This window comes from Stylophora pistillata, chromosome 3, assembly GCF_964205215.1.
Source record: "Stylophora pistillata chromosome 3, jaStyPist1.2, whole genome shotgun sequence".
Taxonomy (NCBI): Eukaryota; Metazoa; Cnidaria; class Anthozoa; order Scleractinia; family Pocilloporidae; genus Stylophora; species Stylophora pistillata.
The window spans coordinates 44682723-44706923 of record NC_142521.1 but is presented as its reverse complement, the minus strand read 5'-3'; the positions used below and the strand labels follow the sequence as shown (position 1 = coordinate 44706923).

The window sequence follows — 24201 nt, the reverse complement described above, 5'->3', positions numbered from 1 at the left end:
TTTGATCTTTTAAAAGAATCGGGGATTCAACTGATACATGAGGAAATTATGCTCGAAAATTCTCAGTGTCTGCTCAATGTTTCTACACGGGTCTGGTTTTAATTCTTGCTTTTTTTTTTAAGCCATGTATTTATAGTTGTGTTGATCTATTAAGAGACCGCATTTGACGCGTTCATTTGCAATCGCCGGATGTAATGAAAAAGCTGAAAGCTTGTCATAAATGAACATCGTTTTCCTCTACAACTTAGGACATTGCAGAAACATTTTCTTCCCCAGAAAGGTACGTTAAATGAAACAAATGCGAAAACATTCGATCTGCTTCTCGAACAACTTTGACTTTAAACGGCCAAGACACACAAGTTTGTGAAATTTCTATGCTAAAGACAAAATGGTTATTGAAATGAACTAAAATGTTACATCAGTGGTATAATCCGACGAAGGAAACAGAAGAAACGGTAAGGAGCCGCAAAATGTTTGAATTATCAAATTAGAAATAACGAAAAATTATTGAAGTAGGTAACATGCAGGGTTAGTATCAGTATGCTGTCTTTATAAGGTATCTTTTTTCATTTTGAAGGGATTGGGTCGATACTTTAAATTGCTTTTCGAACAATCATCCACAATTAACGATCGAACATTATTGCGTGGCTCCTTTGTTGGGTGATAGATGGTGGAAGCAGATAGACACCTCTTGGCATCAGTGAGTGTACCATTTGCCTAGTATCAAGGTGGAAAGAATTACTTGAGACTTGAGACTTGATACAATAACTTGCGGTTAAGAACAACAACCCCTGACAAAGCAAATGAGTTCTCAATAAGGTGTCTGTTTTAAGTGGCAGTAAGTTAATGTTTAGCAAAAAAATTATGTCCAAGTTCCTCACGGGAAGTTGATGTTTCATCGAATGGTGTAAGCCTTGGGTAGAAGCGAACAAATTTTCAGAACAACTAATTGATTTTTCAGGAGGAATTCAATGGCTCATAACAACACCTACAGTAGTCATAATAAGACGGGTGAAGAGGAGGAGATGCCAGTTCCTGTCTACCACTGTATCCCGTGGCTTTTTGTGCTTATCATTGAATGTCTAGCCATAGCCATCTTCAATATAAACACCATTGTTTTATTTGTGAAGCAGCGCCACCTACAGCGCCAAAGTACATACTTGATCATTCATTTGGCGGTAATCGATCTCCTAGCTGGGGCAGTCTCAGGACCTCTTCAGATCGAATTCAGAATGGCAAAGTTTTGTCAATTGTGGAACTTCAATCTTGATATCTCTTTACTTCGCTTAAAAGCGGCATTGGGATTTTTTCCCGTTGTCTCGCTCTTTAATCTCGCTGTTGTTTCTTTGGAACGACTGCACGCGACAGTTTGTCCATTTAACCATCGTTTTATGGAAAAATGGGTTTATGGAGCTGCGATCATTGCGTTTTGGATCATTACAGCAAGCATGCAAGCAACTGAACAACTGATCATTTCAAACGAGCTAAGCTACTACATCTTTTACATTTCATGTTTCTTAATTCCTCTTTTGATCATTGTAATTTCTTACGCCTGTATACTTTTCAAAGTACGCTGCAGTCATCATCTTCAACATCTTGGAGCAGCTGGTCACAGAGATAAAAAACTAACCTGTACCTTGTTTCTTGTAACTCTTGGATCTATAATCACTTGGTTGCCGCTGGTCACATACCAATGTCTACTCACGTTCCATTCTGTGCCACAGCTAACTTTCGAGTCAGAATTCCATGTTGATATGACATGGCAGACTATTTTGCTTGCGAATTCGCTGATAAATCCTATCATCTACGCCCTGCGAATGCCAGAGTTAAGGGCAGGCGTATTGCAACTCTTTCGAAGAAACTCAAATCACGTTATCCCGCTCGATTTACCACTGCATGATCTTTAATCTGCCTTATATTATTGAGCAAGCTGCTAAATCCTGCCCGTCATCCTTCCACGTCCACTTCATTGTGCAAAAAAGCTCAGTTTGTAATTTTTGTCGTGTGTAATTTTTTTAGAGTAGAATTTTCCCGCTGCTAACATTGACATAAGAGCAAAGGGTGAAAAGGTTTTATCAGTTGTATACGAAGAGGAGATGGCAGGTAATTAGTATGGTGGCTGCTTTATCATGTTCATCATTTATTGAAAGTTTGGATCCGAGATCAACAAAACCAACCTTACAGTATTTAAATCTTTTATCAATTAACTTCTGGAATTCGTTAAGCATCATGTCCTCACTCAAAAACTTGATCAGGTGAGATACAAAGTTAAGTATTGGACGTAAGTCTCGTTGCTTTACGCAGGAAACAAAAGTGTGACACGAAACTAAGTTTTCTAGTTGTGTTATGATCAAAACATATCCACAATTATTATATTTACACACCAATACCTAAGTATAATTCTATCCCTACTGCTTCCCTTGTCATATACATACGCGCTATGTAATGACTAATTATAAATGTAATTCCAATACAAACAGAGCTTTAGCTCATTCGGCTCATAAAGCTTTTTCTTTATACCTATAAATTTAAGTAACTAATTCGAAGTCTATGCAGTTGGTGTGCTCTGTTTTGCCGGACTCAGTTCCGGCAGACATTACCCCAAAAACATTTAATTTTAGTTATTTGACAAAGTTGCTCCAAAATTATCTGATGATAATCTGACTTATGATAATCTGATAATGTGCCTGTCGACGTACAGTTATTAATTGCTTTGATTCAGGTATGGTACATGTATTTACAATATGCCGAATCCATGAAAGTTTCCCATACTTTCTACCCACATGTACACTTCTGTCAATATTTCACTAATAATACGAACGAAAAATTATTGAGACTAAATCTTGATTAAGCTTCAGTTCTTTTGAACTCAGCAATATTTACGACTGCCTTATAACGCCAAACCATGTCGATGATCATAACTGTTACATCGTTTCCTGATCTTTTTTTTTTTTTTTTAAACTAAAGTTGAGAGCTCCTGAACATGTAAGCAGGCTTGATCAATACTGCTTAGGTTACTGTCCCTAACTGCTTATGAAACTCCGACCAATTAGGGAAGAGCATGTAATTCACAGATCAACCAGGTGACGGAATAATGTCTACCGACTTGTAATGGTGAATTCGATTCCTACGACGAGGCTCTGCCAGTATCACAAGTTTTACGTTACATCCTCTAAGTATAAATGAGCGTAAATGTGGCGTCGTCTTGTGTTCTTCCTTTGAGCCTTTATGTACTGAAATAACAACAATTTTCATATTTCCAAATTAAGAGCCGGTACTGGTTTTTACTCTCTTGAGAAAAAGGCTTAATCGAATGACATATGTTTTAAATGCCGATCTTTCTTTAGTCACGCTTGCACACCAAGGAAATGACTCCTTCTACCAGGAAAGTAAAAGACACACTTCACGTGATAAGAATCAAACTGACTTTTCCCCTCTCAAAACCAAGGTTAAATTTTGTGTTTTCTGTAAACTTTATCGTGGTCTGATGACTGTTGGAAATCGTTCCAAAGCAGAAGGAAGGGTTAATAACCACGATTGATAATCATCGCAAAATAAAACTACATTTGAATAGCGGATTTCTTTCTTTCCTTTGCTTACAGATGGGGTAGGGGCATCTTTTTCCTAAGGGATTCTGATCTATTTTAGCCTACACAGCTGTCAGTTACTGTGCCATACAAAAGAACAAGTTAAAAAAGGCTAGGAATTGAGGCAAAAGGAAGCCATTATACCGCGCTATAGTAGTCGCATTTCGATTCCTTGTCACAGTGTGAGGTTTTGACCCTCAGAGGTAACAAGAAAGTTTAGAAGAAGCCGAAGTCCCTTACCTTCCCGAACCAGGTAGGCTTGTCCCAGTCACGGGGGAGAGTGGATACCTCTCTACTCTGCAGCCTGAAATCACAAACAAAAACCGCAAAGGAAAGAATTGTAGTAAATTTTGAGTTCGGTTTTCGAACACTAGGATTTGGACGTCAGTCCTTTCAATTTCGCGGTCGCACACTCGACGAACTAAGCAACGATGAAATCGTTCGTAAAATACGCCATACAATCGCTCCGTACGTGACAAACTCTCTGTACACCGCTCGTCAAAAGTTTTTGGAGCACTTTTAATGTAACGTCCAGACGTACAATATAAAAATAATTCTCTAAAGAAAGTTCCTAGCTCTTTCCGCTACCCTTTCTCTCCAATATTGAAAACATTATTGAACATTATAAGCAGGGCGTGAGGCACTGGTGTTCACATGCTGTGAAAATGTCCCAAGTTTTCCAAGAATGTTTTCGAAGATGGAGGATTGGAAATGTCGTAGCAACGGAAACGTTTCCTCAATTAAATCGCCTAACAAACTAGATCCAGTGATTTAATGAACTCATCAAATGATTTAACACTTCACTTTGAACTCACCATAAGCAATTGGAGTCAATTTGAAGACTGTGTGAAGAGGAATGTGAAGATTTGGAAGTTCTCCTAAAGAGAGAACACAAGTTATTTCTTTTTGCTATAGGACTTATCTATGCTATAATCTGATATTGGAGCTAGATTTGATTGTAAGAGTTAGTCTGCAAAACGTACCTGAACTGTGGTCCAGGAAGTATGCCATAAGACACTGCAGGATAACCTATACAAAGAACAAAGTAAAACGTGACCGCGTCAAAACAAGATGATTAATTGCTTTCTAGTTTGTTTGTTTGTTGTTGCTTTTTTGTTTGTTTGTTTGCTTGTTTGCTTGTTCTCAATTATCAGTTTAAGGAAAAAACAAACAAACTAAACCAAACATAAACACCAAAAAGAAGAAAAGCGAGGACTGGGAAAAAGAAAAGAAACAAGCAAACAAACAAAACGGTTCCTTTGTTATTTGAGTCACTGTATCAAATCACGAAAGATGAGAGCATAGCGGTCAGGCAAAGGATGAAGCCAGCGAATTGGGACGAAAACTTACCTCGTGACATATGACCAAGACATTGGACTGCCTTTCTAATTCCTAAAGTAAAACAAAGTAAGAAGACATATTAAAATGTATTATAAACGTTTAAGTTCGTGAACTATGCAGAAATTGCTCTGGATTGTCAACTTACCATTATAACTGATTCTAGTCGAGCGCACACGTCACTGTACGACTAAACCAGGACAAAGAAAAAGTAAAGATCTTAGAATTAATTGATTGATTGATTTAGATTTTTTTCCTCTAGTTTATTCCACGAGGGCCATAGATTCATCAGTGTTTCTATACAACTGCCGAGTGCTATCCCTGTAAATAAAGCCTAACAATAACATAAAATAAGGGAGCTTCTCGATTCATTGTCGTAAACTGTTGGCCAAAATATTCATGACATTCAACCAGAACTAAGGTACATGCCACATTGTGAGGGGGAAAGAGCGAAATTCATCGCAAAAAGGACACGTTACCTCTCCCCTGGGGTATCGATAATTAAACGGATGTTCTTCAATAACTTTGTGTTCTTCAGGGTCCATCTTTTTAATCTCATCCAGAGTCATTCCATCATAGATACCCTGAGAAAAGAGCAACCAAAACAAAAGGAAACACGAAACAAACAAACAAACAATTAAAATTAGGAAGTACCTTTATTTGGTAATCGTTTTATTTCATACAAGAAAAGTCTGGAAAACGAAACGACAGAACAATTCAAAACAAGCACGAAAACTTGTCTGATATATGTCCAGAACCTACCACAAAAATAACCGGTCAGATTGATGGATCGGCTAGGAGTGTGACTATCTTAGTTTAGTTTAGTTTAGTTTAATTTATTCGCCACAGGAATGGCAGGAGAAAGGAACAGAACTTTCGTTCCAATTGACACCTAACCCCTTTATTACCCACCCATCCCACCCCGGGGAGGACATCCATCACACAGTAATCTCGTGTGTGGGAAATTAACTTCTCCTACCACAACCCTGCAGGAGACGGGACCTCCATTTATCGTCCCTATCCGAGAAGACTAGAAAGTCTAACCATTTGCAGATATTATTACAAAGGCAACACTTTCTTCTCAGTTAATTAAAGACCCTGAGTGTTGGTCCGGCCGCATTTGAACTCACAACCTCCCGCACAACAGTCCGGCGCTCTACCAATTGAGCTAACCGGGAGGCGGTTGAACATATCTAACATATCTTTAAATAACCTTTACAAAGACTCGGTCTGGAGAATATGACACAATAATCCCATTGCGGTCGATAACCTCGCAAGGCCCTTCGCGTAAACAGAGACGAATATTTAAAGGCAGGCAACCAATGAAGAAAGAACCACAAAAAATGAATATCACTTCTAATTTCACCCACAGCTACAAAGAACAGCTTACATGATCCATTTCGTTGAGTGCCTTCCATCTCTCAGTCGTCACACCTTTGAGATACTGAGCTGTGTCCACCGCCCTTTTTAACTGACTTGTCCAAACCTAAAATTCACGTAAACAACGAAAAAAAAACTTTTGTCACTGTTTTAGGAACGAAAAGAGTCCTTCTCAGGACTAATCTCGCCGGACGATCAGATTACACGATCCAAAGAGCAGCCTCTCTTAAATGCGATGCGATTAGATCGTTGAGCACGCACTTTTCCATTCAACCAAGAGCATATATTCTCTTGAATCAACTAATTCAACGACAGAAGAAGATTAGAGGATATGGTAAGACTGATTATACCTTTCGCATCTTAAATAGGAACGGGTTGAATTTTTCATATGCGATACAAAAACTAGATTAGATCCAAATCCGATCAATGTTTAATTTCGAGATACTTATCCTATTTAGATATCAAAGTTTCAATTGAAGGCAACAGTTTATCCACTAGTGTGTATTACAAACCCACAGACTCACATAGTTACTTGTTGTATTCATCTTCGCATCCTTCTCATGTTAAGAATTCCATCCCCTTTTCTCAGTTTCTAAGACTTCGTCGTTTATGTAGTGATGACTCTGATTTTACCCACAAATCAGAGTCAATGGGCCAGTTTTTCGAAAAACGTGGTTAACCTGTTTCTGTCGTTCAAGCGGGTCACCACCGCGCCCAACTTATTGATCGACAGTCAGCACTACAAACGTCACAGAAGGGAAATTCCGACCGCATTCCTTTCACTCTCACGTTTCACCCTCACAACCACTCAGTTAAATCCATTATTCTTAGAAACTTCAAATTACTTCAAAACGATCCAGAGACTGGCACTATCTTTTTGCAACCTCCACTTATTTCATTCAAACGCGACAAAAACATAGGCAATTTTTTGGTCAGAAGTTCATTCCAAACTACCGGCACTTTCAAATGCGCTCGCGCACGATGCAAGACTTGTTCCTTCATTCACAACGCTCAGAAAATATCGGGACCCAAGCGATCCATTAAGATCACCGATCACTTCAAGTGCATCTCCGCCAATGTCATCTATTGCATAACTTGCACTTATTGCAAAAGGTATACATCGGCGAAACAGGCAGAGGACTAGGTGACCGATTCCGAGAACACCTTCGCGACGTGGAAAGGAATGACAAGGACGCATCTAAACTTGTCGCTAAACACTTTAACTTACCTAATCATTCTAAACAACACATAGCAATCTGCGGTCTTTCCTTACATTTAGGCAACACGGAGAGCCGCAAAACTCTCGAACAAAAGTTAATCTTTTAAATCGGCACTCTTAATCCCACAGGTATCAACGAACGCTTTTCATTTCACTAATTTATTCGTGTTTTTCTCGTTGCCATGTTCCCACCAATGGCGTAGCTCCGCTTTCTGCATGTAAAACCACCTACAACCCACAATTCCTCCATTCGCTCTGACGAAGGGCTAACGCTCAAAACGTCAGCTTTTTTAATTCGTTACGGTGGCCAATTTACAATTTCAACTTAGTTGATATAACCAATTATCTTGTTACCCCCACCGACGCAGCACCACCATTTCTTTTGAAACTTTCAGCTTTTACTCGTAATATGACATATTTAACTGCAAACCTTCAAATCTTTGATTTTCTCATCTTCGATGAATTTCGCCAGTGCAGAAGAAAACTGAAAGAAAAGAAGAATGAAGTAGAGAAAAGAAAATAAAGTTGGTATAATCCATTCATGGATGTTGCATAGCAACGTCAAAACACCAGAGTGAAATCACCCCAATTCGGGTGATCTGAGAAAGGGAACCCCAACTGTAAGTTACTCAAGTCCCTATATGGAACTCATCAATGCTCACGCGCGTGATGCTGACACTGAGGTGTAGTGCCGCGAGAGACGGTAACGCATCTAGCCATTCACGAAATTCTAAATAAGGATATAACTTTATTTTTTAATCGACGTCTTCCTCTACGTTGTTGTCCTGACTGCAAGGGGTTCCTAATACTCAATTATAATTGTTTACGACACAAACATACCTCTTCTCCTTTGGCTGTCAGATCAGAATCTCCCCCAAGTCTCTTTTGAACATTAAATTTACTTTCACCGTGCTACAATGAACCCAAATAAAGTTGAAGACCACATGTGTGTTAAAATATTGACACATAATCTTTTTTTTGTACTTTTTATATAGTATTTGTGAGGTATATAAAATATTTAGTGCGCGTTCGCTTTGCCACCATAAAGCAGGCAAGTTTAAGACCGTCATCCCACACTTAAACTGCATCTTAAATTGTATTTATATTGTGCATAAACTATAGAATGTTCCTAAGGTGTTGGTTCGTTACCCCCAAAACTTTAATAAATTCTGGGTTAGTTGCGAGGTTAACTACGTCTACACCTATATATTTGCACTTTGAACAACTCGTTAGTGCGGGTCTCATCCTGCAGAAAATAGAAAAAGAAATAAAGCTCACCCTGGCAAGATATATTGATCTCTTCTTGATGTGGGAGTTCATCAAAAAATAGACTGCTCTACTTTGAAGGTAACCTACCGAACGATATAGAAACAACTTGATACAAAGATGTAAAAGTCTTTACAACTTTGTCTCTCAAATAGCGTTCACAAGTTTACCCTCTTGAAGTAACTTGAACAATCTCTTTTCTTAGATAGCAAATGCTAAAGATTATAATTACATTTACTTTATAATGTAAATCTATATTTCATTAATAATCGTCAAAACTTACCATCAATGCCGTTTACCATGTACTGTTCTCCAGCATTGATGATCTTGATAAATGATAGATGCCTTAAAATGAAAAAAATAAATAAACAGATGAATAAATAAACGATTTATTACGTATGGCTTCATCTATAATCTCCAAATCGATTTTGTTTCGTTTGTTTTGTTGCTGTCTTTTTTCTAATTTGATTTTTTTTTTCTTTTTTTGTTGGTGGAGAGGACGGGGGGGGGGGGGGGGGGGGGCGTATCATACAGTGAGCATCGTCACAAATTCGTTAAAAGCCAAGAGGCAAGGATGGGTTCAGGGAGGACATATGGTATGATCAATCAATCAATCAAAACGAATATGATGCACAGGGACAAGATTTGAGACAAGAATAAAAATGCTGACGTCCTATCTCAACCTTACGATACTGTTAAGCGCGACTGAATATATCCACAGAGAAGTCTGCGCTATATAAATGTCAAAATGTAAAATGTAAATGTAAGAATGTATGGTGGATGGAAAAGAAGGGAAGAATGCTGATGGAAGTATAAATGATAGACAGTGCATGTACATGTAGGAATGACCAGGAGAGAAAGGAGAAAGAACCAAGGTGAGAGGAAGTCAAATTGAAAGAGAGGTGAGTAGAGTAAGTAGGGATGAAAGAAAGATCAGCCAGGGGTAATTCAACTCTGATCCATTATTATTTTTAGCATCTCATTTCTCCCAGCATTATCCCCCCCCCCCCCCTCTGAATCACACATTAAGGTCACAAGAATAAAGGAAATGATCATTTACTGAAGAAGCTCTTGAGTGTTACTCAAATTCTCCTTGCAGCACCTTAGGAAATGTATAGAGAACAGTATGGAGAATATGTGTACGGATGCTGGGGAGCAGAAGGTTAACAAATCATATCAAAAGGTTGTTGTTGTTGGGTTGTTGTTGTTGTTTTTTTTTTTTTATAAGTTGTAGCATGAAAAGTTTAAACTCACCCCTCTTTTTCAAATGAAAGTGGTTCATATGCATCCTCATAGTGCTTGATACGCTTCCTGAAATCTTTGACAGCTGTATCTCGGTCCACAGTCACATAGTCTGGGCTGAACACTTTAACTTCCTGTGGAGGTAAGGTTGAAGCTGGAGAGTCTACCCATACCTCCCATGTTTTAAACTCCTCATTACTAAGAAATTCATGTCCCATTACCTAAAAAACCAAATGAAAAAAGCAAATTCAGCCAGTCACAGCATAATCTAGTTTAAGAAGTTTAAAAACCTTAACAAAAAATGAAAGCTGAACATTACAATATCACAATGATTACACATTCTCACTGAAAGAAAGCCTAGCTTCCACCATTAATACTAGCATCAAGAATTGCATTGCAACATTTACAAGTTTGTAAGAATTGTTTGCCCTTGGTCTTTGTCTTTTATTTTGTAGTAATAAAGCACTGGCCAGTAATGCAAAATATTCCAGGTGCTTGGAATTCAACATAACATTGCCACTGATAAAGATTATTTTGTGGTCACAAAAAAGTACCCTGAATATCCCCAAACCTCCTAATGATAGTGATGATGATAATAAGCGAGTGAAGCTCTATGTGCAGCTCTTGCCAACGCGATTATACACGAGTCAGAAGAACCACATAAGCGGGGAAGCCGAGGTGAGGTGCAGATTATGCGGTAAGGCTCCAGAGAGCATGGCTCATATCTTGTCAGGATGTAGTGCGCTGGCCCAGAGCAAGTATCTCTCTAGACACAACGCAGCACTGAAGGTACTGTTTTACAAACTGTTGTATGATGAGGGAGTTATAGATGAGATACCACCCTGGTACTCACCCGACAAGCCCAAGCCGATGTATGAGTCAGAGAATGTTAAAGCTTATTGGGATGTCTCTATATACGCTGATCAACAAGAGGTCAGATGTAATAGGGTGGATGCACGCATTGTAAATCATAATTATGTGCAAGAGAGTTGTGACACTGGAAATGAGCTGCCTGTGGGTTAACAATCAGACAAGAAAGGATGAAGAGAAGACACTAAAGTATGGACCCCTTCGCTGGGAACTAAGGCAGCAGTTCCCAGCTATGAGGTGAAGCAATATAACATCATAATGGATGCCCTCGGGGGGTGGTAACGGGAGCTGGATGTCCTGATGCGCAAGTTGGTGGGAGGCAGAAGCACAGACATACTGCAAAAGATGCAGAGGGCAGTGCTCTTGTGCATGCTGAATATTGCCCAGACTTTCAAGGAGGCAGTTTGAGTTCCTGTTAGAAGGAGGACCGTAGACACAACGGAAAAGCTTTTTAGGATTAGTTAATATACATTTATTTTTTACTCCAGGCTCACAGGTTACGGTTTTCGCCCTGTGCTGCTTGATTAGAATGTAGCATTCTGTTGATTTCGCTGCGATTATAATAATAATAATAATGATGATAATAATATTAAAATATGTATTAATTCATAAAATAAAATTACGTAAGTTATGTTACAAACCTTCCAAAAAATACTATTTACAAAGCTAGGTCATATTTAAAAATCAGATGCTTAAAATAGGAATTGTTCATTTGATCTAGCTGTGTTTAATTTCAGCTGACAACAGACATACAGAATAGCTCATGGAGTTTACCAATAAAATAATAATGAGAACAAAGATAAATGAGTGAACAAATGAGTGGACAAACAGGTGGGTGTAAGGACTAATGAATGCTGCTTCTCTTCATTATTTTCTGGTCAGTTGACTAGAGGAACAACCAAAAAAAAAAAAACAAATGCACCAACAAACAAATGGACCACCAAACAAATTATAGAGGTTTTGCACAGCAGCCATGTTGGATGGCAGGAACAATGAAAATATTTTGCATAAGAAAGAAATTTTTTTTCCCATGGGTAAAATAATCTATTGTTCCAGTGCCATCCAACATGGCTGCTGTGCAAAACCTCAGTCTATAAGATGAAAATTTAAACACAATTATTGTGTTCGACAAATAAAAGCATTTTACAATTACAAAGCAAATTACATAATACAAGGAACCTGTCTCTTTTAAAACATGACTTATTGCTCACGTTAATCAAGCCAACTTAAACTTAACTGTTTCAGTTTGATTGCAGCTATAGATATGTAGGAAACATGTTATCAAATTTCAATAATTATGGGTTAACAAAGCTGTAAACATTGCCTTTTCTGATTAACATGTGTACTTGCAACTAACAGTTTACTCATATTAAATGCAAAGATATTCAACACTTACCAGCAATTCTAATAATTGATAGGAGTTAAGTTATTTATGTATATCAAGTTAAACAAGAGAAAAAAGTTAATCCTGAAGTGAACCAGATAAAAAAGACTGAAGAATTAGTTGAAAGCAGCTATGAAAAGAAAGAAAAAATTAAAACAGAAGATTATAGCAAGTAATTACCTTGAGTTTTTAGGTTAAGTTTTTAGTTTTAATGGAAATATTTTGTTATACGTATGTCATGTAAACTACATGATGTATGGTTAAAAGGTTAAACACTGAAGGAAACAGTTAAACTTGTTTGAAAATCATACAAAACAGTATTATAAAACTTAATAGTCACCATTCTAACAATTAGTAACAAATCTACCTAAAGAATAGAAACTGTTTTTATAATCTCTTGACTTCGCCAACTGTTTCCCAGTTAAGGCTTATAAATACATTAAATTTGTTTGATTGAGAAATGATGGTTAACCATGTTTAACCAGGGTCAGTTTTGGTTAAAATCATGGCTGACCACAAGTTGATTTAGAATAATATTGGACAGTACAGTGGTTAACCACGGTCTACCATGATCTACATGTATCACAGTCCAATGTGTTTCACTGTCATGGTCAACCATGGTCAAAGGTGTTTTCTGGTCATGGTTGTACATGGTAAAATTTATATGGGCAAGTGCAAACAAAACAAACCTTAATATTTGCTGCTACAATATCTGAATCTTCGCAAATGGATTCCATAAAAAACACCTCAAGAAGTAAATGAAAATATCATTCTGTTAATTAAAGCAATGAAAAAAATTAAAAAACTTGCCTATCCATTTTATGACTACAATGTCATAACGTATGAAAACTACTCATGAAGCTTCAAACATAGAATTTTACAAATCCACATTTTTTCATTACAGTGTTAACCTTTGCCCGCTTACAAGTAATATTTGCCTGCATTTTACAATCTTTCATTATCCAAAAATTACTCCAGGTAGTGTTTGAAAGACTGCATGACTGTAGTGTTTGAGATAATGAAAATGGTGTCTGGTAAAATATCAGTCTGAGAATACACATGTATATATAGACCACTTTCATAAATGGCTGCCGTATAAATATTCTTTTGTTTAAATTTAAATTAGCCTTTCTGGCCTCGCTTGAGATAATGTATTCTTTTGAATTTTGTACTGGAGAACAAGGCCAGTAGGGCTAATTTAAATTTAAACAAAAGAATATTAATCCGGCAGCCATTTATGAAAGTGGTCTATATAGGGCTTTATTACACGACTTGGGCAGTCAGAGGGCCAATAACTAAAATCAACCAATCAAAATGCTCTATTGCCGGTCCAATATTCTCTAAGTATTGGACCTTGCACTGTCCTGAATGGTCCCGAATGATACCACACATGTGTCCCTTTGAACTTCAGTCGTATAATAAATCTCTTATTAACCAAGCTTGCTCGGGACAGTACATGAAGAATATCGGCCCTCGGTCTTTTTTGTACAGACCTCGCTGCACTTGGTCCATACTGTCAAGACCTCGGGCCGATATTCTCCCAGTACGGCCCTCGCGCTTGGTTAATAATATCTATAATAAGCAATAATTGCTTTTATAACAACAAAGAAAATCAACCAAAAACCAGGTTCAAAGCAATCTCTATACATCATCCAGTGAACAAATGATAATAATAATCAAACTTTTGGGTGGAAAAGGAGAATATCATCTTGATGTACTGTAACACTACATTCCCTCCTAATTCAGAAAAGAAATATAGAGCAGCTGGAAAGGAGCAGTTCTGGTAACAATTATCATTGGGATTGGAGGAATAGGAGAACAGTGGAGCTGTTAAAACGTTTGGGGGACAAGGAGAGTAACCCTAGTGTCAAAAAGTAATTTGGATTCTATGAATGTGTAGTGTGAAACAGAACTTAGGTTTTTCAATGAACTTTCAGTACATTTTACAGCTGACATACAATCCACCATAATGATTATAGATCACTTTGTAATGGTACGATAACCCTTTGATGGACCCATGTACAGTGTATTCATGAACAGTTAACTCCAAAATACTCAAGAGGGTACAATCAGCCATATATATGTAAACTGTATATGTCCCCAATGGTAATAAAACCTGTCATGAGTTGTGGAGATACATGTAAAGTAAGTTACTTGCACTATAGTTAGTACACAGTGACCCATGCAGTTAAATGACATGCATGTACTAATAATTATAGAAGGTGCTAAGAAGAATCATGCAGGAAATGTAGACAGGGAATGTAGTGGAAACTTGTACAAGCTTCACTTAACTGTGGCCAAGCTCTCACAAGTGGATGTTTCTAACCTTGAATCCTCTGTTTGAGCAAAACTCCATGATTAAGGCCCTTCGCTCAATTGTTGTATTTGTGGCATCAAATATCTGGTTATCAAAATAACATGATAAATTATTGTTATTAATTACAGTATTACAAAGGAACAGTTGAATTCTATCAATAGACAAGTGCCGGGTAAATAAACAATGTTATGGTTTACGCAATTCGTTTTGATGAACAAAGGATACTTACAGCAACTTGTCCTCCACCTGTTAAAAATGTGCTGACATCTTCCAAGCATGCTATGGCACATTGTCTGAAGAAAAACACAATTTTGCTTTCAACCTTGAAACTCAGAAAACTGTAAACACTGGAAAATTTCTGAAAGAGACTGTGTTGAGGAAATAAGCCAATCAAGCAATGGAAACCTGGACTGTACACAGCAATACTGGTTCATTTGTGATTTTGTGGTTTGCCTAGTACACAACCTAATATCCCACATTTTTAGTTCCAGACAAACATTTCCTAGCTACAGGTAATCACAATCAGTTTCTTGAGTTCAATAGAAAACATGAAACATTACATCCTCAACTGCTAAGTTTGTCTCTCTTCTCATCACTTGTTTAATGAAAAATGCACCATTAGTGTAAGAAGAAGTTAAACAGGCTCATGGAGTTACAGCTGTATCTTGCAAAATTACTTTGTGCCACTTTGGCTACTTCAGTTTTCCTACTCATAAATTAATGCTAATTTCTTTGTACCAGCCTGAGTACTGGTGTTAATGGAAAAGTGGCAGGAAAACTTATGCAAGGGCATGTACACTTGTCAGAATCAATAGTTAAATTATAATAATTGATGATTGCCCTAAATTAATTTGCCAGTTAATAACCTTTCTCTTCCCACTTTACAAATGAAAATTTGTTAGCTTCACGAATGCACACACCTCCTAACTTTTTGTGCTTCTGCATTGTCCACACGGAAAAAGTCATGTAGTTTATCAGACCCCACTGCCCTTCTTCTGTACTCACCAACATTGAACACTAAATAAGGAAAAGAAATCACCATTTGCATGTGGCTTTCAAAAAACTTTCCTAAACTCCTTACCTCAGTTTATATCACAAGCCATTAATTTTTGTCAAAATTTAATTCATCATTTGAATTCAATAATCCTACCATCATGCATATACATGTACGATCATATAATTATATACATGTGTATTAAACAACAACTGTTATCAATAATCATCTCAATACAGGTATCAGTTTATTTATATACGTAGAAAACAGGATGAATTTATAAAAAGTGTGCTGGACTACAGGTCAAAGCCCAGATAAGGTCAATGCAGAGCAGGGGAGAGAAATTATGCCTAGTGAAAAGTTAATAGCTATAGCCAGAGATTGAACCCAACCTTTTTATTGAGTCAAGCACACAAATGTAAATACCAGTCACCATCATGACCACCATATTGTACTGTACCTAACTCCTTGCTACTTGCACCTAGTGTTTTCAACAAGTGAAGGTACCCAGTTTCAAATGATAAGGATATATTCTCCCAGACAAAACTAATAATTAAAAATTAATTTAAGCAGAAATCCTATTCAAAGACAGCTGACTGTATAATATACAGTACTGTTACAGTGCATTTTTACATTTCATTTTGGGTCATGTAAATCCCTTTTAGCAAATACAGCTTGTGGGAAGAGAGAGACTCACATTTGGGGTTCGGCATGTGATCCACAATTAAACATCTTATGACCCACATTTTCAGATTGGCTTACATATTTAATGAAAGAATTAAAAGCAGTTCACCAAAACAATGAATGGCTTTTGGTGGCTAACTTAAGAGGTACAAAAATCCCTGCAGACATTTGCTTAAAAGTCCACTCTGTTCTATATCCTTATTTTTCACATAGTTCAACTTGTTGATACATGTAATAGAAAAGACTGAGACAGAATTAAAAATCTGATTCATAAACAGCATAGAAGGTTTTGGAGGGACTAATGATCAGGGTCATGGCAGAGAATTATGCTGCCAGCTAAAATTTTAAGTGAGGATGCTCAAAGATGGCAAAGGATTGTAAGTCAGTGCAACCTTAGAAGTACCTGTTATGTTTTACCAAACAAATGCGGGCCAAAGATCCAGCCGCTTTTTCATGCGGCAAATTTCACCAGCAGCCAGCACTTACTGAGGTAGCCACAGCCCTGCTTGATACCATTAATAAAATTATACAATTTCATGTATTTTTATTTCTGTAGTCAAAGAGCCTTGCCTTTTGTTTTGATGCCGATCCAGTTGAGATAACGACCCAGTTTTTTGGCCATATATGTTTTGCCCCTTGCTGGCAAACCAACCAAGGTGATAACAGTTGGTGCATTAACAAAACGTGGATTATATCCTGGATAGCAAGTATCTGGAATTAAAAAAAAAAAAGTTACAATCATCTCTATTTTATGCCTTAATTAAAAGTTGAATTTGATCTCCTTACATGTACAGTACACATTACAACTTACAATTATCAATTTTTTGCCATTCACAATTAGGTAGTCAATTATATCATGATCTTTAAGTCAATTAAAAAATAATAAAAATACAATTATAACTAAACTAATAATGATAACAATCAAAATTGTTATGATATTTATAATAATAATAATAAATATCTTTATCAAAGGTTTCGTTGCGAGAGACAAAAGATCAAACTTGTTAGACAAGGCAAAAATTAATAAGAAATTTTATCAAACAACCTGGATTTACATTATTTCAACCTGAATTCCATTTTAACATACAGTCATATAAAATATATAAATGCTGTTTCCTGTAATTTCATCAAATGAATGCACAGGAGCCTCCTGGGTTTTCATTTCTTAAAATACTCCCCCCTCCCCTCCCCTGCTTATCACACTCTCTCTTCATGGATAACAAACACGTCCTTTCACATTCATTCATGCTAATTCTAGACTCCAATTATTCCTAACTATGGTTTGACTTAGTTGATAAATTTCTCAGGTACACAGAAGCAGTGAGAATGATTTGATTTGGCGTATACTGTTTGAGACCACAGGGGATGGATATAAAAATAAAATAACACGACATTAGTTAATAAGTTTGTGACAAAAAATTCTCAAACGTTTAAGTATGTAGTCTTTGAATGTCAAAATAACAATTAAATTAATGTTTTCATAACAAAACCTGGATTCTTGTAGACAACATCTTCATCAAAAGTTTCCATTATGAATAACTGGGTTTCTTCAGATTGAAAATTTAACTTCCTTTACAGAAAATACAGTCATGTAGCAGCCTGAGATTAACTGATGCAACAAGTTTTAAAGATTACTATTATCATGCAAATATTATAACATTTTGATTCATAAATATTCCTCCTTGTGGTATTCAAATTGAATTTTGTTGTTGCATATCTAATTGTATTTTTCTATGAGTACTTCAAAAATTCCATGGCAACAAAACCCCCAAATCCCTGAGATTAACAAAGTCTAATGAATTAACCTCAGCACCAAAATGCAATGGAGGGACTATTATCTAAGAAGCATATAGGAGTATTTCATTTGTAGGAAGTAATTCTCAGACTGTTTTGTCAAGCTCTAATACCTAATTGACAATAACCTGGATAAACAGTGAACAAAGCCATTGAAGAAACACTCCACTAAGAGGTGATGATGCATGAAGTTAACCAATATCTATCTTCAATAATTAAATATTCCAGGTGTGAAAGTTTGCACATCAACTGACTTTTTACAAGGATGGAAATGATACCGTGTTTGAAAGACAGCTTGAAACTTACAAAATGTAAAATTACTTATGCATTATAGCTAGTACATATTATGGTAAGTTGTATCAATCTTTGTAGAGCTTTGAATGAAGAATGTCTGTAACAAAAATTTTTGAGATGTTTGCAATGACTTTTCAATTGTCTTATCTGAATTATCAAGCTTATGAGAACAAAAAACTGCAACTTGTAGAAGCCATTAACATGTATAATTTCAATAACTTCATTTGATAAAAACACCATTCAGATTCTTAACATTCAAAATTCCACAAAGAGGAAGAGAACGGGGGATTTAAGGTGGCAAGAAGGGAAATAGCAGGTCAGCTGTTAACAGTCAAAGTTAAACCAAACTCCTCAGCTCTACAGATTTGATAGAAAAAGAGGGGTGGTTAAATTTGTTCTTGATAATGGAATAGAGAAAATGTGTGTATAGATTACAGGTATTATGTTTAAACTTAGGAAAGTTAGTTAAAACTCAGTGCAGCTCAAAGGGGACCAAAATAAACACAAACGATAAACATAAGACTAGTCCATGACCAGACGAAGACTAGTCTTAATACACCAACTAGACACATCTAACAGTAGACACTACTGCCCAATTAGTATGTATTAGTTAGCTGATGGTTTTCTACATTTTGGAATGGTCATTGTTAATTTCAAAAGACATTGTACTTGCAGTAAAAACTGTTGGTTAAACTGCACTGAGTATCTGTTGATTGTCTAATTCAGTGTTTCTCATGGCTGTGTTTGTTTATTCACCACTATGGTTCAGGTAGCTTTACACCATCACAACAAGAACTGATGAAATTATTTCTTTGGTTCTAATGAAAACAGTTCATTAATTCAGAGTTTCTAGGATAATCTGATCAAATCTACTTAACTCTTCTACAAAGGAAAGTATTTTTTGTTTTGTTTTTAATTTAAATCACACTGCACAGACACTGAAGAAGCCAAAAGGTAGTAAAATGAGTTTGAATGACTTGAATGTATCGTCACAGAAACATGGAGAAAAATCATATCTTGGATCGTTAGGCACAAAATGATCTGTTTTAAAAGACATTTTCATTCTTTTTTTTATTTTTTTCCATTTTTTATTCTTTTATATATGATCGATGCACTTAACAATACTGCCTTAATTATTTTGGTGAGTAAACCTTGATGAGATTTCCCACCAAAACACTAACAAATTCAAGATGCATGGCATCTCACGGTCTCAGAGGTCCCTGACAGAAATCAAACCATTTTCTGGCAAAAAAAACTTAAGGGTGTGATCAGTATAATGGAGGCTTTAAAGAAAAATCTTGTCATTGAAGAAAGAGAGATTAGTAAGATGAGGCAGCAAATTATGCCTCATAAAATCAAAGATATAACTTTATTACAATTCTTGCCAAGACATGATGGAAGACAATAAATTAATGTTACAATTGGTGGCATCTTGCAGGCATGCGACAGAACAGAACTTTTCCTTGCCAAAACTGCTGAGAGCTGGGATGAGTGCAACATGGAAACTTTAAGCCAGCAGTTCTAATAAGCAATTAATTTGCAACGTAGTTTCTTATAGAAATAGTTTACAAAAGTGAAAAGTAAGAGTTTAAAAGCAGTCAACTGCTCTGTAATGGTAGTTAGAAAAATGAACATAAATTTATTTTGAAATACCACAGCACTCATGAACACCACTCCTGATGTTTGAGCTGGTGAGGTAGTGGTAGAAAATCACTGAAGTGGAAAGTTTTAAAAAAAAAAACCCACAGTTTTACAAATTAAGGAAACTATATACACACAGGGTTTTATCTTGATATAAAGGTACACATATAGGAATTAATTCCTGAATTTTCATTTGACTAAGGCTATTTCTGCCTTTTTTCCTTTTAATTTCATTCAGCTGATGTATTCTTTTCATTCAAAAACTGAAAAAAAATAAAAATACATGTACAACTGTTATATATTTTTTTTTTTTCATTGTTTTTCTCTACAAACAGAAACACCTTATTTAATGGTACAATATATACATTCTACGGTGTAACACCATGGCACATTCCATGGCCTTAATACAGTAAATGGCCTATTAGTAGATATATATTATAGTTTTAACCAAAACAGATTTATTGACAGCATTTCTTATTGCTGAAAACAGCAAAATTACTCCTTTTGCCAATGTTCAATAGAGTTTAATGTGTCTGATTCGAGATTGAGTGGTTCAGGTTTGAGTCTCAGCCGGGAACATTGCATTGTGTTCTTAGCAGAGCTGGACACTAACTTTTCAACGTAATAGCCAAGTGGCTAGTGACATATTAAAACAAATGTTTTTAGATGTTATGACAATTTGAGTCTATTTACTAGCTAAACTGGCTAAGTAGAAATTGAAAACCACTAGCCACAACTGAATTTCTGCTAGTCTGTGGCTAGTGGATGAACGTTAGTGTCGAGCCCTGCTTAGGCAAGACACTTTACTCTCACAGAGCCTCTCTTCACCTAGGAGTTAAAATGAGTACTGGCAAATTGAATGCTGAGGTAATTCAGCAATGGACTAGCATCCCATCCAGGGGGGAATATAGAAATACTCCTAGTGACTTTATCCAACAAAAACTGGAGTTAAGCACCTGCCTTAATTAAGGGCCACTTGGCTTGTAAACTGCCTCTTCTTTCTACCTTTTATACCTGCATGTACGGTCATGAACTTATTGAAAAGAATATATCTGGCTTATTCTGAGATGGGCGAGGTTTTCTATAGCACAGCATGTGCAGGGTCCCATGCCTCACATGTTGACTTGTTTTATTTGGTTGACTGCCATAAAGATGAGTGTTGTTGGAGAAGCATGTTTTTCAAATTGTCATGAGGATGGGACCAAAAAAAAACAATTCTGAGTCCCAGTAAGGAATAAGGCCTCAGAGCTCCAGATTCTGCTCTCTAATGTTCTATGTCACTAAGCCACAATGATTGTGCAGTAAGCCAGGCCATTACCAGGTCATAGTATAGGGATCACATGCATCATATACCATTATAAAGTTCATATATAATACCAGTGATCTACAGTATGTACATATTTCACTATTTCATTACCAAGAACAAAATTTAACCACCATATTTTTGTATCAATTCTAAACCTAAACAGAACTGACTGAAGAAAGGCAAAAAGTTTCTAAAGAAACTGCAGTGCTGCATCAGTGGGGGTACTATACAAGCCAATTTAGGTTTCTCAACTGAGTTTTAAATGTAAACTGGCCACCACAGAGAGTTTCAAAGGCTGACTATTCCAGTTTTAATGGTAAATTGGCCACCGTAATGATTACAAAAGCTGACGTTTCGAGCGTTAGCCCTTCGTCGGAGCAAAGGGCTAACGCTACTAATCATTACGGTGGCCAATTTACCATTTCAACTTTGTTGATATATCCAAATTATTTCGTTACTCCCACCGACGCAGCCCCAAACAGTTTCTTTCAAAACTATCAGCCTTTATTCCAGTTTTAGCTTTATGAGGAGCATGTATTTGAGGAAGAGTCTGGGCTTGAAACATCAACCCTAACATAAAACTTGCATGGCATGATTCCTTCCTCAACAATGTAGTCTCCTATTGTTTATAGATATTTTTATAATTTTCATACGATCGACCCTCCCAAAGATTATGCAATGCTAGTGACGAATAAAAAAGAAGAAAACAGGGGATGACAAAAAAAGAGCAGAACTGAAGTTTCCTAAATTTATGTTTATAGTGACAAACTACAGAGGAACAACAAAAAATGAAAGTTTGCTTGGCCAGGTGAATTTGAAAAGCGCTTAATGTGGCGTGCAAAGCTTATTAAACAGTCTTTCGTCTCAAATTGTTGTTTCTACATTTTAATTACTGATTGCAGCTAGCGTAGATAAAGCTTCCAGCTAAGCCTAACACACCATGTTGAGTGCTCAGACGTAACAAGAGTCCAAAGCTTTAACAGTTTAATGGTTGAATTAGATTATTTAATTCTCACTTGCGCCGTCTGAATCTCCAGTCATTCATGTAAAGTACACTGAAACTGGAGTGCACGTGAATATTGAATCAAAACTCACCAACTGTGTATTTGTAGTCATTCGGGTAAATTACTCCGCTTTTTTCCCTTAAAACAAAAACCTCTTTATGCTCTTTCGCTTTTTCTTCTTCCGCCACCAATTCCACCACATTTTTATCAGAGGAACCAGTACTGTCCATGGAATGAAGGGAAAATGGAGGCGCCGTTTCCTCAAGCTCGGCCGCCATCTTTGTCACGAAATTTATACCGGTAATCTATTGTGTGAAGCCATGTGATCAGTCGATACCGCTCCCAAACAAAACAAAACAAATAAAAAGAGTATGCTTGGTTGCCTGAAATCAGAATTTATGTCACTTGAGATAACTTTTCCTCACGAGCTTTAAAATGGGCTCAGTTAAAGGCAAGATAGCCAAAGTTTATTTTAAGAGGGTAAGTTGCAAAATGGGGGGGTGGGGGTGGGAGGGGGGGGGACTAACAAGATTATTTGGTTATATAAACCGAGTTGATAGTATAAAGCAGCCACTGAAAAGAGTTACTAAAGTGACTTTTCGAGCTTCAGCCCTTCGTCAGAGCGATGATTGTCGTCATTTGACATTTGCGAGTTTAGATATTCTGCCTTCATAGGTTAGCTCTGACGGTGAAATTCTTCAATGGCTTTTCTTTGCGATATGATAATAGGGTTGGTTCCTTAAGTAGAGCACGTTGGTTTGGAATAACGTGCCATTTCCCCATGATCTTCATCTTGGGGTTAGGACAAGCCGGATGACATTATGCTACAAAAAAGCAAAATTTTCTTCAGTGTCCGGCTTTTGTCTGTTTTCTAAATGACCTTTCTCTCCTAGCCAGCTGTACGTAAGCGCGTCTTAGGGCCGGGTAACATTACCAACTCGCCAACGGCGTTTATTCGACAGGTCAAGTTTGAGTTAGATTTAGGCGGTAAAAGTAAGGGACAGCTGTAGGAACATTTCATAATGACATTACATAGAGTGAGGTTTGAATCCTCACGAGAATCGATCCTCTATTTTTCTTTCCGCTCAGCTGTTGGGACATGCTCAGCATTTGATGATGAAATTAAACAGAGATTTGAATTCTCATTGGATTTTATCCAGTATTTCATGTCTACTCAGCTGCTACAGCGTGACATAGGGAACTTAATATCGGGTGAGGTTTGAATCCTCACAAGCATCAATCCAGTATTTTTTTATTGCTCAGGTAGTACAGGATTTGCTACTGAAATTGACTAGATTGAGGTCTGAATCCACCCACGAGAGACAATCTACTTTTATTTTCACCTGTGCATGCAACTCTTGCCTGAGCACTTGGGCTGCTTTCCAAAACACAGTTTGACTGGATATAACCTGTTGATAACAAACTCAAAAGACTAGCAAAATAGCAAAATGATAACGAAAACTTCACGAGTTGTAGGTTTAGATCGATCAGCAGCTAAATATCAGACAGGAAAATTTGTAGATATGAACTTTAAATCCACCAGAGATTCGACTCATATAGTATTTTCCCTGCCCAGTTGGTTGGGCTTTTAAAATTTAAATTTAAATAGAATGAGGTTTGAATCCTCACGAGAGTTGACCCAGCTTCTCATTTCTGCTTAGTTTGACGTTTAGATTGAAAATAATAGAGTGAGGTTTGAGTCCACACAAGACTCGCCACTTTCATATGCTCATCTGGTAGAGCATTCCATTGCAAAATTAAAAGAGGGTGAGGTTTGAATTCACACCAAACTCGAGCCATTAGATGGTAGAGCATGATATTAAAATTGAAAAATTTGAGGCTTCTGCTCAGATGTTAGAGCATTTGATTGGGAAATTTTAT

At 36.8% G+C, this 24201-nt stretch overlaps 1 protein-coding gene and 1 long non-coding RNA gene across 4 annotated transcripts; one reads left to right on the top strand and one right to left on the bottom strand.

Annotated features, from left to right (window-relative positions):
* Positions 1-2328: 2328 nt before the first annotated feature.
* On the bottom strand, positions 2329-22630 carry LOC111322344 (6-phosphofructo-2-kinase/fructose-2,6-bisphosphatase 1). Of its 3 annotated transcripts, none has more exons than XM_088753682.1 (19): positions 22412-22630; positions 16852-16992; positions 15524-15620; positions 14833-14896; positions 14613-14687; positions 12976-13032; positions 10045-10166; positions 9074-9135; positions 8803-8876; positions 8365-8436; positions 7955-8008; positions 6316-6411; positions 5405-5509; positions 5074-5115; positions 4938-4979; positions 4571-4616; positions 4403-4465; positions 3828-3891; positions 2329-3233 (listed from the first exon to the last, which is right to left on the bottom strand). In XM_088753682.1, the coding sequence occupies exons 1-19, from the start codon at positions 22596-22598 to the stop codon at positions 3227-3229; spliced, it is 1470 nt and encodes a 489-aa protein (XP_088609808.1). In that variant the 5' UTR covers positions 22599-22630; the 3' UTR covers positions 2329-3226. The 3 variants fall into 3 exon arrangements, with proteins under 3 accessions (XP_088609808.1, XP_088609807.1, XP_088609809.1); XM_088753681.1 differs by having other exon boundaries at positions 10045-10253; positions 22412-22629; XM_088753683.1 differs by lacking the exon at positions 22412-22630 and adding an exon at positions 17772-17929 and having other exon boundaries at positions 10045-10253.
* LOC148736329 (uncharacterized) lies at positions 18312-20309 on the top strand. Its single transcript, XR_015998841.1, has 2 exons — positions 18312-18424; positions 19808-20309. It is a non-coding gene; the product is annotated as an uncharacterized LOC148736329 (long non-coding RNA).
* Positions 22631-24201: the final 1571 nt, after the last annotated feature.